We start from the raw sequence: 18,435 nt of genomic DNA on the forward strand, positions 1-18,435 counted from the left end.
TTTAAAATTTTTAAAAAAAAAAAAAAAAAAAAAAAAAAAAAAAAAAAAAGATAAGAGCCTGAAAATAGAAAACCGCCAAAATATGACTACATGTCCCTGACTTGGAACATGTTGCGGTTCTTGACGACGATGTCGTACATGTGCATCGACTTAAACTTGGAGAAATCAGTGGGGAGCGAGATGAGATGAACGGTGGATGCTTTGTGGAACTGAAGGAGATGAGCATTCTCGTAGTAACGTTCCCAACCAAGTGCGTAAAGATGTCGCTGGAGATGTGAGTAAGAGGTTATGACCTCGTTGCTTGGAGTGTAAACCAGAACCTTTCGCTTTGCCTTCACAATGTTCGTCTCATCAGCTCCGGGATTCTCCACTAGCCGAATGACGCCATTCTTGAACACCCACACTCCCGACATCTCCACGTCTTTATCTTTTGAAGTATATATTGAAGTTGTTCTCGAGGTATCCTGGTAGAGGAGACGTGGTTATATATAAGAGCAAGCTCAGTAATTAATTTTTTTTCTGCCAGTTAATGTATTCTAATTATATTCTTGAGAAGTCTGACAGAAAATATTGTTACCACAGCTTTTTTTCCAAAAATAAAATAAAATAGAAGCAATGTTTTTTTTTTGTTAAAAATGAGATGATGTGCCATTTTGAAATATATGTACTTTGGTAACTTGGTCAGAATTGTATTACTCCCGAATTGTTTTTAGAGAGTATGATTTTTTTTTTGAGTATGATTTGGTTATTAGGTGTATACGCAACTTAGTCAATGTAACAATAGGTATTATAAAAATCAAACATATATAACACTAATCTGATTAATCATACTTCATAAATTACCAAATATGTTTGTGTCCCATGGTTAAAAGATCGAACCGCCATTTGAATTGCAGTTATTAACCGTATGCTAATGCTTTACACAACTCAAACTTTACCAAATACATACTATCTATCACATTTGACCCCTAGCTTGTGAATAATTATGTGAAGCCATTCCTGAATCAGATTATCAGCATGGGCATTCCTTCACTTTCTTGGACTGACAAGTCATTTCGAAGTGCTTGGGGGTATCTATACTATTATTTGCCAAGTAAATTTTCGGAATCGAGCTCTCACGTTAAAAGTTAGACTGGTTAATGTCGTTGTTATCCTTAATAAAATTTTATATATAATAATTTAATTAAAAACGAATTTTATATTAATAATATTAAATTTCTAAAAAGATAATTCTCATATATTTTGTTGTTATCTTGAAATAATCTTTTATATTTCTAAAAAATAAGATAATACTTATATGCTGTGTTGTTATCTTTAAATAATATTTTTATTATAAAAATTAAGATATAAAACAGTATATAATTAAATATTAATGAAGAAAAAACATTTGTATAAAAATATAGTCTAAAACATTTTATATATAATATTTTAATTAAAAACGAATTTTATATTAATAATATTAAATTTCTAAAAAGATAATTCTCATATATTTTGTTGTTATCTTGAAATAATCTTTTATATTTCTAAAAAATAAGATAATACTTATATGCTGTGTTGTTATCTTTAAATAATATTTTTATTATAAAAATTAAGATATAAAACAGTATATAATTAAATATTAATGAAGAAAAAACATTTGTATAAAAATATAGTCTAAAACATTTATAATATATGAGTGTTTAGAAAATTTCAACACAATAATTAATATATATATTTTAATGAAATTTGCTGTCATATATAAATTATTTTATGTTTGGTATAAACTTGTTAAGAATATAAATAATAACTTAACATGTTGGTTTTGAATTAACAAAATATAAAATAATAAATATCTATATAAAATAATAAATATCTATAAAAAGATTATGCCCGCACATGCGGGCAAGACACCTAGTATTGACATATAAAATTGAAGAAGCTGGAATATCAAAAAGAAAAAAAGTCACAATGGAGAGAAAAGTATACATAACAAATTTTGAAATTCAATATATTTATCTCACAGGGATGGGCAAAGGATACATCTTCAAATTGGTCCATACGTTAGAACATGTGTTAAATCAACCCAACTTCATATATAATTTTGTAATATAACAAAAAGCTTAATGTTCATGAACAGTATTCTATTAAATGGAAAGATTTTTGCGGAAGAAAAATAAAACAAAATATAGAAACAATTTCAATACATAGTCAATAAGTTATTCATGGTCAGCATAGCAAACTATCATGAAGAGATTTTGAAATTAATCGTCACAAATTTAATTCAAAAATCATCTATCAAAAGTAGTGTCTGTTCATATGGGAAATGATTATTACTCTTGCTTTTCTTGCTCTTACCTATCAATTAAGACAAAAAAAATTCAGTTGTGTTCTCAGACCTCATTGTGGACAGTGGACTCAACGAGTCATGAGGTAGATCAGTTTTGACGGTTCTAACTTCTAAGGAACGCATGCATGCTTCACGAATTAAATAAATCCCTCTGCAACGTTTTTTGGGCTGGTCTTCTTCACCTTTTGAAGACGGCATGGTATGTTCATTCACATACGTCACGTTGATAATACACAAATATATTTCTAAGTTTGAAAAGTCTACACATGATTTTTCTGCAACTTCAATTAGTAAGAAAAATCTCAAGTTTTAAAAATCAAATAGGCTCAACGGTACTACCATTTGTATATAATTTTTAAAACGAGACATTTAAGACAAATATTTTAAAAAAAATCTAGGCTCACAAATCACAAGTTAAGGACCTTAATGTGGACTCTTATAAGTTTGTGGTGGTCATTGACTGAAAACCTCGTGCGAGTCATGACAAATGGATCAACTAGTGGACTTGTACAACTCTACATTGTTTGCATGCAAATTTTCATAAACATCATTTGGTTTGTAAAATTTCCAATTAACAAATGATAGAGGGAGTAATTGGAATGAGTTGTAGCTTTATGCTTTTAGTTGTAGAATTTAAGCTATAAATTTATTTGATGTAGATTATTTTGCTATAGTTTTGTAAAACACTATCTTTTAGCTCTGAAAATAAAATTTTTTACGGCCATAAAATAATTTTGTAGAGATTTTTTTGCTGTGAGATTTTTAAAGAAATAAAAGTTCGATTGGTTGATATAAATGACTTTATACTAAATTTTGGCTGTTTGGAACATCTACAGCCGCAGCGAATATAGTTTTTTAAATTGTTTGATTCTTGTGGTGACATTATAGGACACTCAAATACTGTATGGGCTAAGCCCATTATCACCGTAAAGCCCAACACGAGCCCTTAAGTTTGGCGCCGAATCCACGGTCGTATGTTTTCTATTTACCGCTCTATTCAGCTTGACGCCATCTGAAACTGAAACTGAAACTTTTCAGAGGGATTATCAGCAGAGAGAAAGAGAGGAAACCGATCTAATGGCGTCGAGTTCGGATATGGGATCGGCTGATTTCGAATCATTGTCCTCTACCTCAGACGTCGAGCTCTTGAAGAGAGCGTGGCGTAACGAGAAGGCGGCGCCGGAGATTCTACCGTACGAAGGGGATCTCGTCGAAAGAGCCAAAGGGCAGATTGAATTAGTGGTAAATTCTCTAAAAGCCCTAATCTTTTCTGTTGGGTCTTCCTTAAAACCTTAGTTCACATGACGATGTTAATCATCTGCGTAGCAGCTTTTGTAAAGGTCTTTTATTGCAATTTTGTGACTACAGGAAGAGAATATTGAAGCTTATGTGGAAAATGGTATCGACCCTTTGGTTGTGTCGCTTTATCAGATGGATTTGGACAGAACCCAGTTTCTACTGAGATCATATCTTAGGGTTAGGCTTCTGAAGGTGTGTCTTCTGATTGATTTCCTTCTCAGTGTATATATATTTCATGAGTCTATATAAACTTTGGTTTTGTGTCTTCTCTAATGGTGAGTGTTGGGCTGCAGATAGAGAAGTTTATGTTCCACAGCCTCAAGTCAGAAGAAGCTGAAAGTCGCCTTTCTGAGCAAGAGAAAGTGTTTGCTAGAAGGTTTGTTTGTTTGTTTTTTGTTAAATAATTATCTGATTTTATGTTAATTTGGCTGGTGTTATGAGACATATGAATGAATGGTTGCAGGTGTGCTGATGATTTGGCAAAGCATTTCGAAGAGAGCGTACTGCGTAAGTTGCCTGAGAACTATCAGTCCGTTCTCAAGCAATCCCTTATAAGTGAAGTGGATGATATGGGTACTTTATCCTAAACCATCATGTTCCATCTCTCAAATTTTAGAATCTCAGTTGGTTTAGCTAGAGTTGTTTGTGTTAGTGATGAGTGTGATTGTTTTTTGTTTCAGTGCCGGAGCCGCATTTGGACACTTTTGTTGTTTGTAGAAGCAAGAGCCATTTCACTCTCAATCTATACGAAGAGTGAGAACTCCTTAACATCATTTTCTCCATACACAACCTTTCTTGTAATCTTAAGCTGGTTTGCTCTTTTTTTTTTTTTTGGCAGAGGAGAGAGCACCCAGACTGAGGAGATGGACCGTGGGGATCTCTACTTCATACGTTACAAGATTGTAAAAGGAGCAATCGAATCTGGGAAGATGGACTTGATCTGAGCTCAAAAGCTACAAGTTACAATTCATTTCCGCTCAGAACTCTTTCCATAGTATAAGCATTATTAGCTGGTGTTACCATTGTTCTTGCTCTATGATCTTGAGTTGTATAGTGAATTTCTTCCATGTTGTTTTGAGTTTCCCCAAATCCCAAATGTCAGAGACTTAGGATTCCTTGCTGCTTGTGTTGTTGTCCCTAGCATAGCTAGGTGGTGATAATCATAACTAAACTAATTCACTGAAGTGTAGAAATGAGTTTTAACACCGGAAGGTTCAAAAAACAAAGTCTTTTGTTGGCGTGCTATGCACCACAAAGCTTTGATTGTAATCTGTAACCTTTCGAAAATTTTTAAAACAATAAAATCCGAAGAAAATATATTTAAAAATGTTATTATAAAACAATCTAAGAAAATCTTTTTTTTTTTGGCTAACAATAATATCAAAATATCTAAAAAGTTGCGTGTGCCGACCAATAAAAGAACAAAGGTTTAGTTGCTTACTTGCAGAGTCTTGAATAGAGAGCATAGAGGTGAGATCCCAGCAAAGTCTTCGCCTTTCAACCTCTGTGGTGGACTGTGAGTTTGTAACATTTTTGATCTCTGTGGAACTATTAGCATCTTGATTTCTTGTGTGTTATTGCGCTTCTTGAAATTGCGTGGATGAAGTTTGGGTCTTAAGCCTAGGATCTGTGAATTCAGTTGGTTTGGGATGTATCAGTTCAGGGATAAACAGTGACACCCATGAGATTTTAGATGAATATCTTCTCTGGTGAATTCATATAGATTTCTTTTTTTTTATTGTGTGTGCAAAAGTCATTGTCTTTTGAGCTTGGTGTTTGTGACTTTTTAGGTTAGCAAAAATTGGTGAAATATATCTATTGAGTTTACATGAGAGTTTGTTTCTTGCTTGAATCAGTCTGCTTTTCTTAGTTTCTCTTTGGTCTTGAAATATCAACTCTGTGTCTTTCTTTCTTATTTTGTTAGGTTGATTTCCTTGTCGGCTTTGGACAAGAGAGTGAGGTGTGTGTTTTGGACCAACAGCAAATGGTTCTAGTTGCATAAAAGCTCAAGATTGTGTGCCTTTTCCCTCCTTTTAAAACCCAAAAAAACTGCTTTAGCCTCGTCAACATTTTAAAAAAATGCATCTGTGGCCATCATTGAAACTTAGAAACTCTTTCAAGAGCACTAGCAAGAAGAAATATCAAAGGACTAACAGCAGCGGGCAGCATAGTCAAAGCAATCAACAGAAACTCCTAGAATCTGGCCCTGAGATTCCATCTGGTAACTGGTTTTATGTTGTCTGCGGAGATCTTGCCATGGTTCTCTCTTGCTGCTTCTGTTGTTTCTGCTGCGGAGGTAAACCTTTTCAATTCTTTTTTCCTCTTTATAAGCCATTTCCTCTTTTGTATATGTCTCCGGATGAAACTAGGTTGTAAAACTTGATCAGCTCCTATAAACATATAACTTAAAATGGAAATCATCCAAGAGATTTTGGTAACAGTAACTTAGGGAAATGGTATCAGTTTAGAATAGAAACTCATCTGTGGATTTTCTCTTTTAAGAGGAAAATGTTTCTTTCTTCTTTCAAATCACAGACTGGTTCTTTGTTCAAACTATTTCAGCTTGCATTGATGAGGAAGATAATTGATGCTAAGCTCCCACTGGAGGAGCAAGTGAAAAAATACTTATAGCTCTGTATAAAATACAGTTTCTCTCAAAATGTAACATATTGTTTCTATTGACTTTCTGAATTCATATATTTAGCTTTATACAATCAACTATTCCTACTATTAAAGTTGTCTGATTAGTGGTTACAGGACTTATTAGCGAATGCCTTAGTTATCTGCCACCACAGACACTTGTAATCAAATCTCAAAAGCACATTTGTAACTTGTTGGTGATTCCTCCTCCATTGCTTCCCACTATGATCAACCTCTATTGATGACATGTCACATCATGATAACAATATTCTTTTCTTATCATCATCAATCCATCATTCAGAAGTATGTACATCTAACTCATTTATAATAATAATCTAAAGATCAAATTCAATTTCTAATCTCCTAAGATAAACATGTAAGAAGAGCTGACAAAAAAAAACATGAAAGAAGTATTCAAACTTTAGGCCCAACATTCAAATGGATCTCATTAGACAGCCCAAATATGGACCAATGCACGTCTACCACGTAATAATATCAGAAAACCAAAAAAAAAGAAAGAAGTTTAAATACAAAAACAGACTCCACTATCCGACTAAATTACAGAAATACCCCCACAGAGTGCTGTTTCGCTTGGTCTTGTCGTGTCGGCTCAAGCTCGCTCCTTACTGTCTCCCTCTCGTATTTACTCGGAGCTCGTGAAAGCTCCTCTCTTTGATTTATCTATACATACACGTAGTGTACTTTTACGTTCTTTAGTCTCTCAAAATCATGGAGGCTCCTTGTATGAATAAGCTTAAGCAGAAGGAGTTCACTTTAGCATCCCTCACTGATCTCACCTCCTCCTCGTCATCTCCTGTTGTAGCTACGTTCTCCTGCGTTGATGAAGTCACGGAACTTCGGTTTCAGGAATCTGAATCGGCTGATAGTTTCAGTTTTGATCTTAGCTCCGCTCAGGTGACTTTCGATTTGCTTTCAGTTATCTTTTTTTTTTTCTTTCTCATATCAAGTTTGGAACTTTTCTATGTTTAATTAAGTAATGTAGCAAAGGGTTACATTGATCGTAGCTGTTGTGTTTGTCAGTTGTTCAAGTTGGGGGCGCTTCAGTTGGTCTGTGTGTGTGATAGTTCGAATTCCACTAAAGAGGTACGTCATTACCTCTACTTTTGTTCATTAAGTTTCCCTTTCTTCTCATTCTTCTCAGTGTTTGCGAGATTTGTTTTGGGAGATGATTTGTTTCACTTTGGTTACTAAAAGTGTTACCTTTATGTCTGATATACATTTTTTTCTGATTTATTTAACCAGAATTCATTTTCTCGAGGGGTTGTAATAAAGTTTAGAGATGAGAAGGAAAGCAAGGATTTTTGTGATTCGTTCGAGGAATGGACAAAGGATGCTGTTACAAAAGGTGCCTCTTTGAAACTTTTATGTGTTTTCATGTTTTTCTTTCAGAAAAAAAAAAAGGTCGTAGATGCATTTGACCTTTATATAAGTGATGTGTATCTTTCAACGTTTATTTATATGTATATTTGCTATCTTCCTTTATCTTTATGATTCACAGTGTATTCACGACTGTTGCTCGTAATCATTCCTTGACAGCTTCTCATTCTTTCTGTTTCTAGGATCATGCTTGCCGAACGGAACAGTTTCATATAGTTCAAGCAAGTTTGACAATAAGATAGAGGCTGCCTCAGCCAAAATGTATTTCCATTACTATGGGCAACTTCTACATCAGCAAAACATGCTACAGGATTATGTGAGGACTGGTAAGACGTCTGGCCTTTATGCATAGGTTACCTCAAATTTTTTTAATGTATGTTTGGGCTGGGGAGGATGAGAATCTATCAAAGTTGGAATTTATGTAGTTTCTTCACAAAGATATTTGACTTATGATAGCTCTTTTTACGCCATGTTACTGTCTTTAGGTACTTATCATGCTGCAGTCATGGAGAATCGTTCAGACTTTTCAGGCCGTGTTGTGGTCGATGTGGGTGCTGGAAGTGGCATTTTGTCAATGTTTGCTGCACTGGTATGCAAATATTTAAGAAACTTCGGCCCCAAAACTTTCTAGAATCTGCATTGTGATTCCGTTTTTCTAATAAGTGTCCATTGTTTAGGCTGGTGCCAAGCACGTGTATGCTGTGGAAGCGTCAGAGATGGCTGATTATGCCCGTAAGCTGATCGCTGGAAACCCATTGCTTGCTGAACGGATCACGGTAAGACCTGTAGTCCAGTTTTGCTAGTACATTTTTCATGTTTCTGATCTTCTTTACGTTGGCTGGCGCAAGTGTAGGTCATCAAGGGAAAAATTGAGGATGTTGAGTTGCCTGAGAAGGCTGATGTTTTGATCTCTGAACCAATGGGTATGTGCTTCAGAGATGGATTCTTTTCACATACCGTTCATGAAAACTAAAATCTTTCAGAAGGCAAACTTCGAACCTGTCTGATTTGAAGTCTTATCATAAATGATATGTGCTTGTAGGCACCTTATTGGTCAATGAGAGGATGTTGGAAACATATGTTATTGCTAGGGACCGTTTTCTGTCTCCAAACGGAAAAATGTTTCCAACAGTCGGAAGGTAAAGCTGATCTTCGGTAGCATTACTTTTCTAATTCATAAAAATCATTCTTTCTCATGTTACTTTCTCATTGCAGGATCCACATGGCACCTTTCGCCGATGAATTCTTATTTATTGAAATGGCAAATAAGGTACATACTACGCATCTTATAAGGAAGATTATGTCTGAAAATGCTCATGGCTGAGTTAGCATGTGATATTAAGCTTACAGTAATTAGGTTATCCACCTCTATGCAGGCTTTGTTTTGGCAGCATCAGAACTATTATGGAGTTGATTTGACACCTCTTTATGGATCAGCTCACCAGGGTTATTTTTCCCAGGTATACTCACAACCCGTGGATCACTGATTATGTTGTTTTTTCATTTTACAATGAGTCATGTCTACTGATTTTGTAGCCTGTGGTTGATGCATTTGATCCAAGATTATTGGTGGCTCCCTCGATGTTTCATGTGATAGACTTCACTAAGATGAAGGTATAGTTCCTCTCTACATAACACTTGGTTCAGTAATGTTTCCTTAACATCGAGAATTTTTTTTTGTGATACTTTCACATATATGGAACCTCAATTGGTAGTCTTTTCCCTGTTTGGTGAATGACATGGTCCAAACTCATTTACCTGCTAATTTTATTTTCGCAGGAAGAACAATTTTACGAGATTGATGTTCCGTTGAAGTTCACAGCGTCTGTGTGTACCAGAGTTCATGGACTTGCGTGCTGGTTCGACGTTCTCTTTGATGGGAGGTATCAAGCCATAACAAATTTATACGTTCTGTCTTGCAGTTTTAGTTAATATACCTCAGCTGTCATACAATGCTAACCTGATCTGCTCTCTCTATATCCAACAGCACGGTGCAAAGATGGTTCACGACTGCTCCTGGTGCACCAACTACCCATTGGTACCAAATAAGATGCGTTCTCTTGCAGCCTATTCATGTCATGGCAGGGCAAGAGATCACTGGTAGACTTCATTTGGTTGCCCACAGTGCTCAGAGTTACACTATAAATCTAAATCTCTCAGGTCATTTTTGCTCTCTCTTGCATCTTTCCTTTTGAATCATATCAGCTTCTTTCTTACTTTGTTTTAAATTGACTTCTTAAACAGCTAAAATGTGGGGCCCCGGTGCCAATCAAGGTGGAATCCTCCAAACATCATCGTGCAAACTGGACTTGAAGGAACCTTATTACAGAATGTCTCAGCCGCAGGTATACCCTGTTGCACAAGAACCACCAGCACAACCGCAAGTAAGCGTTTGTTATTGTCTTGATTAGAGAATTAGGATAAGTGTAACCATTGGGCGCTTTATCATCTCCAAAGTGTGAAATACCGTCGGACATAATAGCTATATCACCACTTCTGAATCCATCAGACTCTTGGAATTTTACATCTATACAGAAGTATAACTCAGCATTATAACACGTGTGTTCATTTTGTCGGTGCAGGACTTACAGATACAGAGTGATGACTTGGAAGAAGTAGAGTTACTACAACAAAACACAAACGCTCAGTTCTAGAATGCAAGATCCTTGCCATTGCTTTCATCCACGCCATGTTTCTGTACTTTAGTGTTTGGTTTCCGTGGTTTTAGCTCCGACCCATTCACCTTTTAAGACGTCGAATCTTACGTATTTATGTTGGGTCCGAGTCCATCTAAACTATGTATCACTACATGGTTTTTGATCCTCTCTTGGGAGACACCGGGTTAATTGAGTTTTGGTGCGTTTTGTAAAATTGATCTTTACAATCGGATATAACCGGGGCCAATCATGACTAATGTGAAAACTGAAAAGTAATGGCAAGAGACTGTCAAAAGTATTCAATTTTAGTAACTTCTATTACCATTGAATTCACCGAAAGAAAAATGAACTGGAGCATGTACATTGCGCAAATAAATTGTTACAGTATAAAGCAAATTTGAAGCTCAGTTGATTACGGCTGCAACCACAGGCGTAGGCGGATTAGCAACAATGACACTGAAGCAGCGTCCACAGAGAGTAGGATGTTCAGAAAACGATCCGACCTGGCCTGAGTAGTTCCAGCACCTTTCACACTTGGATCCCTCGGCTCGTGACACACCAATCCACACTTTGTTCTCTCCTTCCACATACTCTCCTGTGTGCTGCGTTCTGCTTACCATCTCCGTCTCCATTGACGACAGTACCTCAACCTGTATATATATCCACAACAGTTTCATGGCTGAACTTTCACAGAAATGTACTCACCATCATTAAATCTCAACTTTATTCTAAAAACTATGTGGACCCTAGAGACATGACATCAAAAGACTACGCTTAATCCATGGTTTTTCTGTTGCACCAAAGTACAGAGACTCGATTAAAACTCCTCAATATTCATATCCATCTTTTAGGTGTTTAGGACTTTGGAGGTTCTCTGGAATATCTTCTCAATCTCATATATCTAATTTTCCACATGATGTCCCTATTGCTACTTTGATTTCAATTGAGCACAAGTTTCCAATTCCCTCTTGATTTAGTGCTTACCTGTGATGTTATGAATATGCGTTGCAGTGTGTCAGCTTCATTCTGAGCTTCACACATCTCTAATAGTTTTGAAGCCATGCTTGCATTGGCGGTATGCAGATACACCTTTGCTTCTAAACTGGAACCGATTAATTTCTCATTACGTGCAAGCTCCAACACTTTGTTCACCTCTGTCCTCAACTGTCACACAGGCACCATAAGCGTATTTAAGAACCTCATTACAGAGCAGGCATCAAGACAATGTTGTCTGGAGTAAGAAGTAGACAAAGATTAAAACTAAAAAGTTATTACAGAGAGATAATGCTATATCCTAACTGGGTAGAACGTTGTGATATGGTGTAACATTTCATCAATCTCGTATCCACTAAGAAGCTAAGGAACTCTAATTATTCAACTATAAGACGTGTAGACGGAGGAAATTGCTGAGAGCTTATCCGCTATGATTTTGGGAGATTACCTCGAGAAGCCTTTCCCAGAAGAGAACGTCTTCAGCAGGAAAAGAAAGCCACTGCTCGTTCAACAGAGGCCATTTAAGTTCAAAGACAAATTTTGCTGCAGAGCCATCTTCATTTCTGTACTCGAATGGGAGATTCTGCCAGACATCTTCTGCTAAGTGAGGTACTATCGGCGCAATCACTCTCAATATAGATAAAAGATGTGTTGAAAGAACTGTTTGACAGCTTCTTCTGGTAAAACTCGAAGTTCCCCTGAGATTAAGTCGAATAGCACAACACACGTATTGCTATCAAACATTGGTAAGCGGCACACAAGTTGTAGCAAATATCAAACCTAAGAAGATGAAAACTTACCCAGTATACAGTCTATCTTTAGCAATGTCGAAGTAGAAATTTGACAGATCAACAATTGTGAATCGTTGTATGATCTGAAATAAAGAAAGGTCAATTAATAACACCGATCATCTAAAACATTAATTTCAGCCCCCCCCCAGGTGGCGCAACCATATCAAAATGAAACACTCAGTAGCAAAACACAACACACAAAACTAGTAGTTCAAATAAAAAGGAGATTCAATGTCACCTCAAATGATACAGAGATCCATAGCTCAGATCTGAATTATGGTTTCTTAGATATATTCAAGCTTCTAATCAATAAACTAAGTCTCATACGTGTAATTTATCTATGTTTTCCGTCACAGGCAAAGAAAAACATATGTGAGTGAAAAGATCATTTAATGGGATTTCCAGTTTTGTAGTTGCTGTTGCCTCTACGATATCACATTTTAAGCAGATAACAGAAATTGGCCCAGTCATAAAACGTAACACATTTAAAGAGACTACCACTCTGAGGATACTGATCAGTTCAACTGTACCAAAATAAGATGGTGAGGTTTAGTACCTGGAATATTTTGAAAAACTGGTAGTTCTCGTAACACTCTTGTATGTTCTTTACAACATTCTCAAGCTGGAAGAGAGCATGCTGATCAATGATGGGTAAATCCTGGTATGGCACAGTATTATCAACCTGCAAACAGCCACAACTTATATATTAAAAGACTGTCGCCGATGCAAAACATAAGATAGACGCAATAAATCTTGAAAAGTGGGGCAAGAGGAAAAAAAATGCAATTCTACATAAAGTTTCGGGTCAGAGACATACTCTCCAATCATGAAGATTGCCCAAGAGATATCTCAACGTTCCTCTCAACTTCCTATATATATCAGACATCTGCCGAAGAATTTGTGGGCCAATCAGAACATCTCCTGTGTAATCTACACTAGAAACCCAGAGACGCATAACATCAGCTCCATAAGCAGGTGCGTCCTGGCATAAGACAAACCTTTGTCAAGAAACAGATTGAATGGATCATAAAGATGTTTTTACACAGTGAGCATGGTTGTTATTCCACTGACGAACCTTTGAATTTTTCCCTCCTTCAATGACCAAACGTGGGTCAACCACATTACCCAAAGACTTGCTCATTTTCATACCCTTCTCATCCAGTACAAAACCATGAGTTATGACAGCAGAATAGGGAGCCTTGCCTATATACAATAATACAAAATGTGAAGAGAAAACATGAAAAATCAGCTCTACACCAGGAAAGCTAAAATCTGTATAATCATCTGAATTTATATTGGAAGTTATCATTGCGTGCATTTATCACCTTTTGTTGCAATGCTTGTTAACAAAGAACTCTGGAACCATCCACGATGCTGATCAGTACCTTCTAGATACACATCTGCTGGGTAAGTAAGACCCTCGCGTTTCCCCAATACACCAGCCCAAGAAGAACCTGACATACAGATGAGAAACAAGTGGTGAAAAAGAATTTTTTTTGGTGCTTTGTACTATTTAATTTTATTTAACATTCTTTTATTATAGTACCTGAGTCAAACCAGACATCCATTGTATCAGTCCCTTTTTCATAATCAGCTGCTTTATCACGATATTTCTCAGGAAGTAGGTCTTCCACCGACATATACCACCACGCATCGCTGCCCTTTTGGGATATTATAGCTGTCCGACAAGGTATATAAATCAGGGTGACAGGACAGCCATAGCAACTATATCCAGCATGAATAATAGAAAACATAGTCTCTAAGAAACATCAAAAAGGAGACCATACTATCTTTTTAACCCTTACACTTAACGTGTTCAACTGTCTCTTCATTCATTAGGGGTTCTTTTGTCTCAACATGATAAAAGACAGGAATAGGGACACCCCACGTCCTTTGTCTCGAGATGCACCAATCAGATCGGCTGGAGGTCATGGCAGATATTCTGTTAACTGCCTGAAGCCGAAACATATCAGGTACCAAATTAAACTTCAAACAACATAACAAGCAGATCTCAGAAAGAACATATAATGCAGCTCAGTAAGAGGAGGACAAGCATGTTAACTCCCAACAATGAGAAAAACGGCAAAGTGAATCACATTTTGTGGTTAATATGTTGCGAGTCTCCCTCTATAGCTAACATCCATATACTCTAAACCCACGCACTCGGTCAAAAAGAAATAAACCTATAAACTCAATATGCAGAAAACTAGGTACCTGATGTGGTATCCATTTTACGTTGTTGATTGCATCCATTGTGGCCTTGCGAAATCCTTCAACCGATGCAAACCACTGCTCAGTCGCTCTAAAGATCGTTGGTTTCTTAGTTCGCCAATCATATGGGTATTTATGAGCTGCATAAAAAGGAAATAAATCAAATCATCTTTTAATCTGAAACAGAGTGAATGAAAATTGTTTGCTAAAACGTTTGGCCAGAAAGCATCTGCAGCCAACTCACCATAAGATTCTTCCATGACCAGAGACATATTTTCATCCAGGTAACTGACAACAGCACTATTTCCTTCTCCAAGGACAGAGAGCCCTCTAAACTGTCCAGCTTCTTCAGTGAAATTCCCTCCATCATCTACAGGAGAGACAATAGGCAGTCCATACTTCAGGCCAGTTGCATAATCCTCCTGACCATGACCAGGGGCAGTGTGGACCAACCCTGTTCCTGATTCCGTGGTTATGTAATCACCCCCTATAACAACTGGACAATCCCTGTTGTCAATTGGATGTGTGTACCTAGAACCATAAATACACGTTAACCAAGGGGTTGAATTTTATAGCATCACACGCAAAATTGAGGTTCCTTGTTTAATTTTTAATGTAACCTGCAATTTTCAAGATCTGCACCAAGGAATGTTTTTCTTATGATAAGCTTCACACCCCATTTCGCTTCTAATGCTGGAACAAGGTCGGTTGCTACAATCACGCAAAGCTTTTGTTGATTCTTCAGAACCTTCCCAGGCATTTTCTTTTTCTTCCCTGCCGACGTAGATTCATCTTCTGAGGATGAATGCACTTCGACAACAGAATACTGAAGCTTTGCATTCACCGCCACAGCTGAAAGTTAGACAAGAAGGTAAGGACGGAGAGTACTAAAGGATCTTATATGGCATCCAGATACAGAAACCAGATAAAAAATGAAGAGTATGTATCCTTGCATGTACGTGGACGAGAGGTTGGAAATAAATCAAGTCAATAGGATCTATTTTGGCGGATGAGACTATGAGAGTAACATATGCTAATATGACACTTACCAGCATTGGCTGGAATAGTCCAAGGTGTGGTTGTCCATACTGCCAAGCATATATTAGGAATAAACTCATCTAAAAGGCTTGTTTTCGCTCCACCAACCAATTTAAAAATGGCATATATGCTTCTTGAAACATGACCCTCCGGATACTACATATAAAGGCAGAGACAAGTAAAATATAAGATAACCACGGTAACGTGTGGAATCATCTAAACATTCAATCATGAAAGCGGCATGCATTAAGAAGGGGGATAATATTTTCATTAAATCAGGGTTCATCGAGGATATATAAAGCAGTACTCCTGGGTCTAACAGACTACAGATCACATAATGGTAAAATGTATAAAAAAACTGGTATAATTTTAGCTGACTTTAGCTCAGCCCTAAGATATCCATGGTATGTTTTTTCTTCTTAAGACTATTTGAGATGAAAACGGGAATTGTACCTCTAGTTCAGCTTCTGCAAGAGCAGTACGGGATGAAGGACTCCAGTGAACTGGCTTCCTACCTCTATAGATGTACCCTTGCAAGGCCATCTGGCCAAATACTTCAATCTACAATATGTGATATGCGATAAATTAATATGTAGATCCTTACAATATCAGCCTTTTGAAACCTTAAACTCTTACAATAATCTTCCTGCATGACTATCGAATCCAGTACATAATGTGGGAGGTCAGAGGTTAAACCATTACCTGGGCAGCTTCATATTCCGGATCAAGAGTTAGATAAGGATTGTTCCAGTCTGCCCATACTCCAAACCGCTGTAAGCATCAAGTATTATGTCAGATGTGCTAAATGTCAATTGAATGACCAAAACAAATATCGTTCATAATTACAACGTCCTAAGAGATCAAAAGATCGTAATGACCGCTGCATTCAAAACAAGAACTTATGGGAATAGAGCTTACCTTAAATGATTCCATTTGTGTTTTGACTGTTGCTTTTGCAAATTTCGCCGCCTTTGCCCTTAGCTTCAGTGGTGTAAGTTCCTTTCTCACTTCCTGATCCAGGGACTGCAGAACTGAAATGTTTGACAGTTGCAGCCAAATTACTCAGATAAGTTATAAACTGGAAATCAACAAAAGAAAAGTTACTTTCGCATGGTAATGTTCTCAACGGTCCATAACCTATTATATACTTGCCTTTCAACTCAATTGGAAGGCCATGGCAATCCCACCCAGGAATGTACTGAACTTTATAGTTTTGGAGCAGCTGGATGAAGAAGCAGACAATTTGATGAGAGAAAAACTCATTTCTTGGATGCGTAAGGAAAATAGAGAACCCAGGTAAGAACTAAACGCATTTCCGAGTTAGGAAAGGTGAAATACCTTATAGCGATTAATGATATCCTTCAGTATCTTGTTAAGAGCATGACCCATATGCAGGTCACCGTTGGCATAAGGAGGACCATCATGAAGAATGAAAGTCCCCTGGAAATCAAACTAACTATCTCAGACACAATTTTCTTGAAGCAAATTTGATGTGGGAGAATTTTGAGAAACTCACTCCATTGTTATTATCAGAAACTCTCTTGAAGACCTGGTTCTCCTCCCACAGCTTCTGGAGTTCAGGTTCCCTCGTCAATGAATTCGCTCTCATACCAAAACCTGTCTTCGGCAAATCAACCGTGTGCTTGTACTTTCCTTCTTCTTGCTTTTCCCCTAACCAAACACAATAGCAAATGAGTGCCACATTGCATAACAGTCAAGTAAAAAGCAGTTAGATGCAAACCTTCAGATGCTTTCTTTGCTGCCATAACAGGCCCACGAGACCTACGCTTTGATGAATGACCAAACTCGTTGTTGGGCTGAGTTGAATACCGTGAGACGTATAGGAAAGAAAATGCCTTGACGGGAGACCTTCCCTTGGCGAGAAAGGAACCCATCGGTGTGGTTCTCCTTATATTTGAACAGTTTCTACCTGACAATACCTGAACCGGCACAAAGCACAATCTCAAACTATTTCCATGCAAAAGAAAAGATATAATAATTTCTATAAGAATGACAGGAGAAGTGTCTGTCTTCTTTCCAATAAAATTTATTTAATGACACGTTTTCTATAAAAGATGAGAGCCTGGAAATCGTATGAATTTGGTTATAGAGAGCTCCAAATATTATATGAGGCCGTCATGAGATGCTCAGAAAACCAGAACTCAAGTCAAACTACTTCCAATGGATAAAGATCACCCCTGACGCCTCTGAAATTTTATCGAACAACTAGTGTGCAATAGTAAAACAACATTAAGTACTCAAAAAAAGACCTGAGAATTATATACCTACATGGCTACATTAACTAAGGGGGAACTAATTAACCAAATCTCATAAACTGAAAATACCATTTCATTGATATGATGGACTTATTGAGAGACCAATGCATTTTTGAAAAATTGAGCTCGAAAGAAAGTCAATCACTTTCTCGGTACCCAAAACGAATGCAATAAACGGAAAAGAATGTTTAATCCTTATAAATTTCACATACTCTGTAAGATGAGGATTGCACCATTGCCATGGCAGCTGCTTCCCTCGGATTTCCGGCAAAAGATTTGAAGAAAGATGACATCTTCTTCACTTCTCTCTCTATGTCGCTTCGATTTTCTCACCTCATTTTCGTGCCACGCTAACCGGCAAAACAAGGCTGAGAAGACAAGGAAGGAAAAGAAAGGTCGACGCACTCAGAAAGGCCTGTGTGTGGATAAACCGTTGACGCTAAACCCAAACCTCAAAACTCGTTTTACTTTCGGGTTTTTTATCCTTTGGTCCCTTGAACTTATGTTTTCACCATAAATTCCCTTTTTAAAATTAATGTTCTGTTTGGTCCAAGAAAAATAAGTATTGGGAATGATTGGTTGTACCGTAGACGTAGAAATGTAAATGTAGAATTTAGTCTGTACTTTTTACTATGTAGCTGTATTATATTTTACTAAAGCAAGTTACTATAATTTTTAAAGCACTTTAATAGTTACTTTAAGAAAAAAACAAAGTAAAACATAAACAAACAATGGTGATGATTGAATTTACGTGGCTGTAAAATTCTTGGTTCAGTTCTCCACCTTAAGGGCAGAAAAAAGGATTG

At 36.9% G+C, this 18,435-nt stretch overlaps 5 protein-coding genes across 7 annotated transcripts in view; 3 read left to right on the forward strand and 2 right to left on the reverse strand.

The window, feature by feature from the left end:
• The window catches only part of LOC106303524 (flowering-promoting factor 1-like protein 3), a 5,057-nt gene extending 4,621 nt beyond the window's left edge, over nucleotides 1-436 (reverse strand). Inside the window, exon 1 of the mRNA XM_013739786.1 lies at nucleotides 59-436. Within this exon, the coding sequence (XP_013595240.1) occupies nucleotides 87-413 (327 nt within the window). The 5' untranslated portion in view covers nucleotides 414-436 and the 3' untranslated portion in view covers nucleotides 59-86. The remainder of the gene's footprint in view (nucleotides 1-58) is intronic.
• A 2,892-nt stretch (nucleotides 437-3,328) lies between these two features.
• LOC106304548 (DNA replication complex GINS protein SLD5) lies at nucleotides 3,329-4,830 on the forward strand. Its single transcript, XM_013740949.1, has 6 exons — nucleotides 3,329-3,568; nucleotides 3,695-3,817; nucleotides 3,919-4,001; nucleotides 4,089-4,198; nucleotides 4,306-4,378; nucleotides 4,464-4,830. The coding sequence occupies exons 1-6, from the start codon at nucleotides 3,404-3,406 to the stop codon at nucleotides 4,567-4,569; spliced, it is 660 nt and encodes a 219-aa protein (XP_013596403.1). The 5' UTR covers nucleotides 3,329-3,403; the 3' UTR covers nucleotides 4,570-4,830.
• Nucleotides 4,831-4,995: 165 nt separating this feature from the next.
• LOC106304014 lies at nucleotides 4,996-6,355 on the forward strand. 3 transcript variants are annotated; one of them, XM_013740385.1, is made up of 3 exons: nucleotides 4,996-5,141; nucleotides 5,550-5,921; nucleotides 6,188-6,355. In XM_013740385.1, the coding sequence occupies exons 2-3, from the start codon at nucleotides 5,705-5,707 to the stop codon at nucleotides 6,211-6,213; spliced, it is 243 nt and encodes an 80-aa protein (XP_013595839.1). In that variant the 5' UTR covers nucleotides 4,996-5,141; nucleotides 5,550-5,704; the 3' UTR covers nucleotides 6,214-6,355. The 3 variants fall into 3 exon arrangements, with proteins under 3 accessions (XP_013595839.1, XP_013595840.1, XP_013595842.1); XM_013740386.1 differs by having other exon boundaries at nucleotides 5,008-5,095; XM_013740388.1 differs by having other exon boundaries at nucleotides 5,034-5,149.
• Nucleotides 6,356-6,857: 502 nt separating this feature from the next.
• LOC106306083 (probable histone-arginine methyltransferase 1.4) lies at nucleotides 6,858-10,481 on the forward strand. Its single transcript, XM_013742552.1, has 15 exons — nucleotides 6,858-7,180; nucleotides 7,307-7,369; nucleotides 7,529-7,631; nucleotides 7,846-7,989; nucleotides 8,149-8,252; nucleotides 8,341-8,439; nucleotides 8,517-8,586; nucleotides 8,706-8,802; nucleotides 8,879-8,933; nucleotides 9,040-9,123; nucleotides 9,200-9,277; nucleotides 9,443-9,546; nucleotides 9,651-9,823; nucleotides 9,908-10,047; nucleotides 10,246-10,481. Exons 1-15 carry the CDS (start codon nucleotides 6,995-6,997, stop codon nucleotides 10,315-10,317), a joined length of 1,572 nt encoding a protein of 523 aa, XP_013598006.1. The 5' UTR covers nucleotides 6,858-6,994; the 3' UTR covers nucleotides 10,318-10,481.
• Nucleotides 10,482-10,613: 132 nt separating this feature from the next.
• On the reverse strand, nucleotides 10,614-18,068 carry LOC106306082 (isoleucine--tRNA ligase, chloroplastic/mitochondrial). The gene is made up of 22 exons (XM_013742551.1): nucleotides 17,842-18,068; nucleotides 17,095-17,293; nucleotides 16,870-17,024; nucleotides 16,692-16,793; nucleotides 16,506-16,575; nucleotides 16,272-16,384; nucleotides 16,056-16,124; nucleotides 15,807-15,914; nucleotides 15,365-15,509; nucleotides 14,936-15,167; nucleotides 14,560-14,846; nucleotides 14,319-14,455; nucleotides 13,910-14,057; nucleotides 13,651-13,782; nucleotides 13,430-13,558; nucleotides 13,180-13,307; nucleotides 12,922-13,086; nucleotides 12,661-12,786; nucleotides 12,114-12,187; nucleotides 11,762-12,011; nucleotides 11,305-11,484; nucleotides 10,614-10,970 (listed from the first exon to the last, which is right to left on the reverse strand). The coding sequence occupies exons 1-22, from the start codon at nucleotides 17,920-17,922 to the stop codon at nucleotides 10,725-10,727; spliced, it is 3,276 nt and encodes a 1,091-aa protein (XP_013598005.1). The 5' UTR covers nucleotides 17,923-18,068; the 3' UTR covers nucleotides 10,614-10,724.
• Nucleotides 18,069-18,435: the final 367 nt, after the last annotated feature.

This window comes from Brassica oleracea, chromosome C7 (assembly GCF_000695525.1).
Source record: "Brassica oleracea var. oleracea cultivar TO1000 chromosome C7, BOL, whole genome shotgun sequence".
Taxonomy (NCBI): domain Eukaryota; kingdom Viridiplantae; phylum Streptophyta; class Magnoliopsida; order Brassicales; family Brassicaceae; genus Brassica; species Brassica oleracea.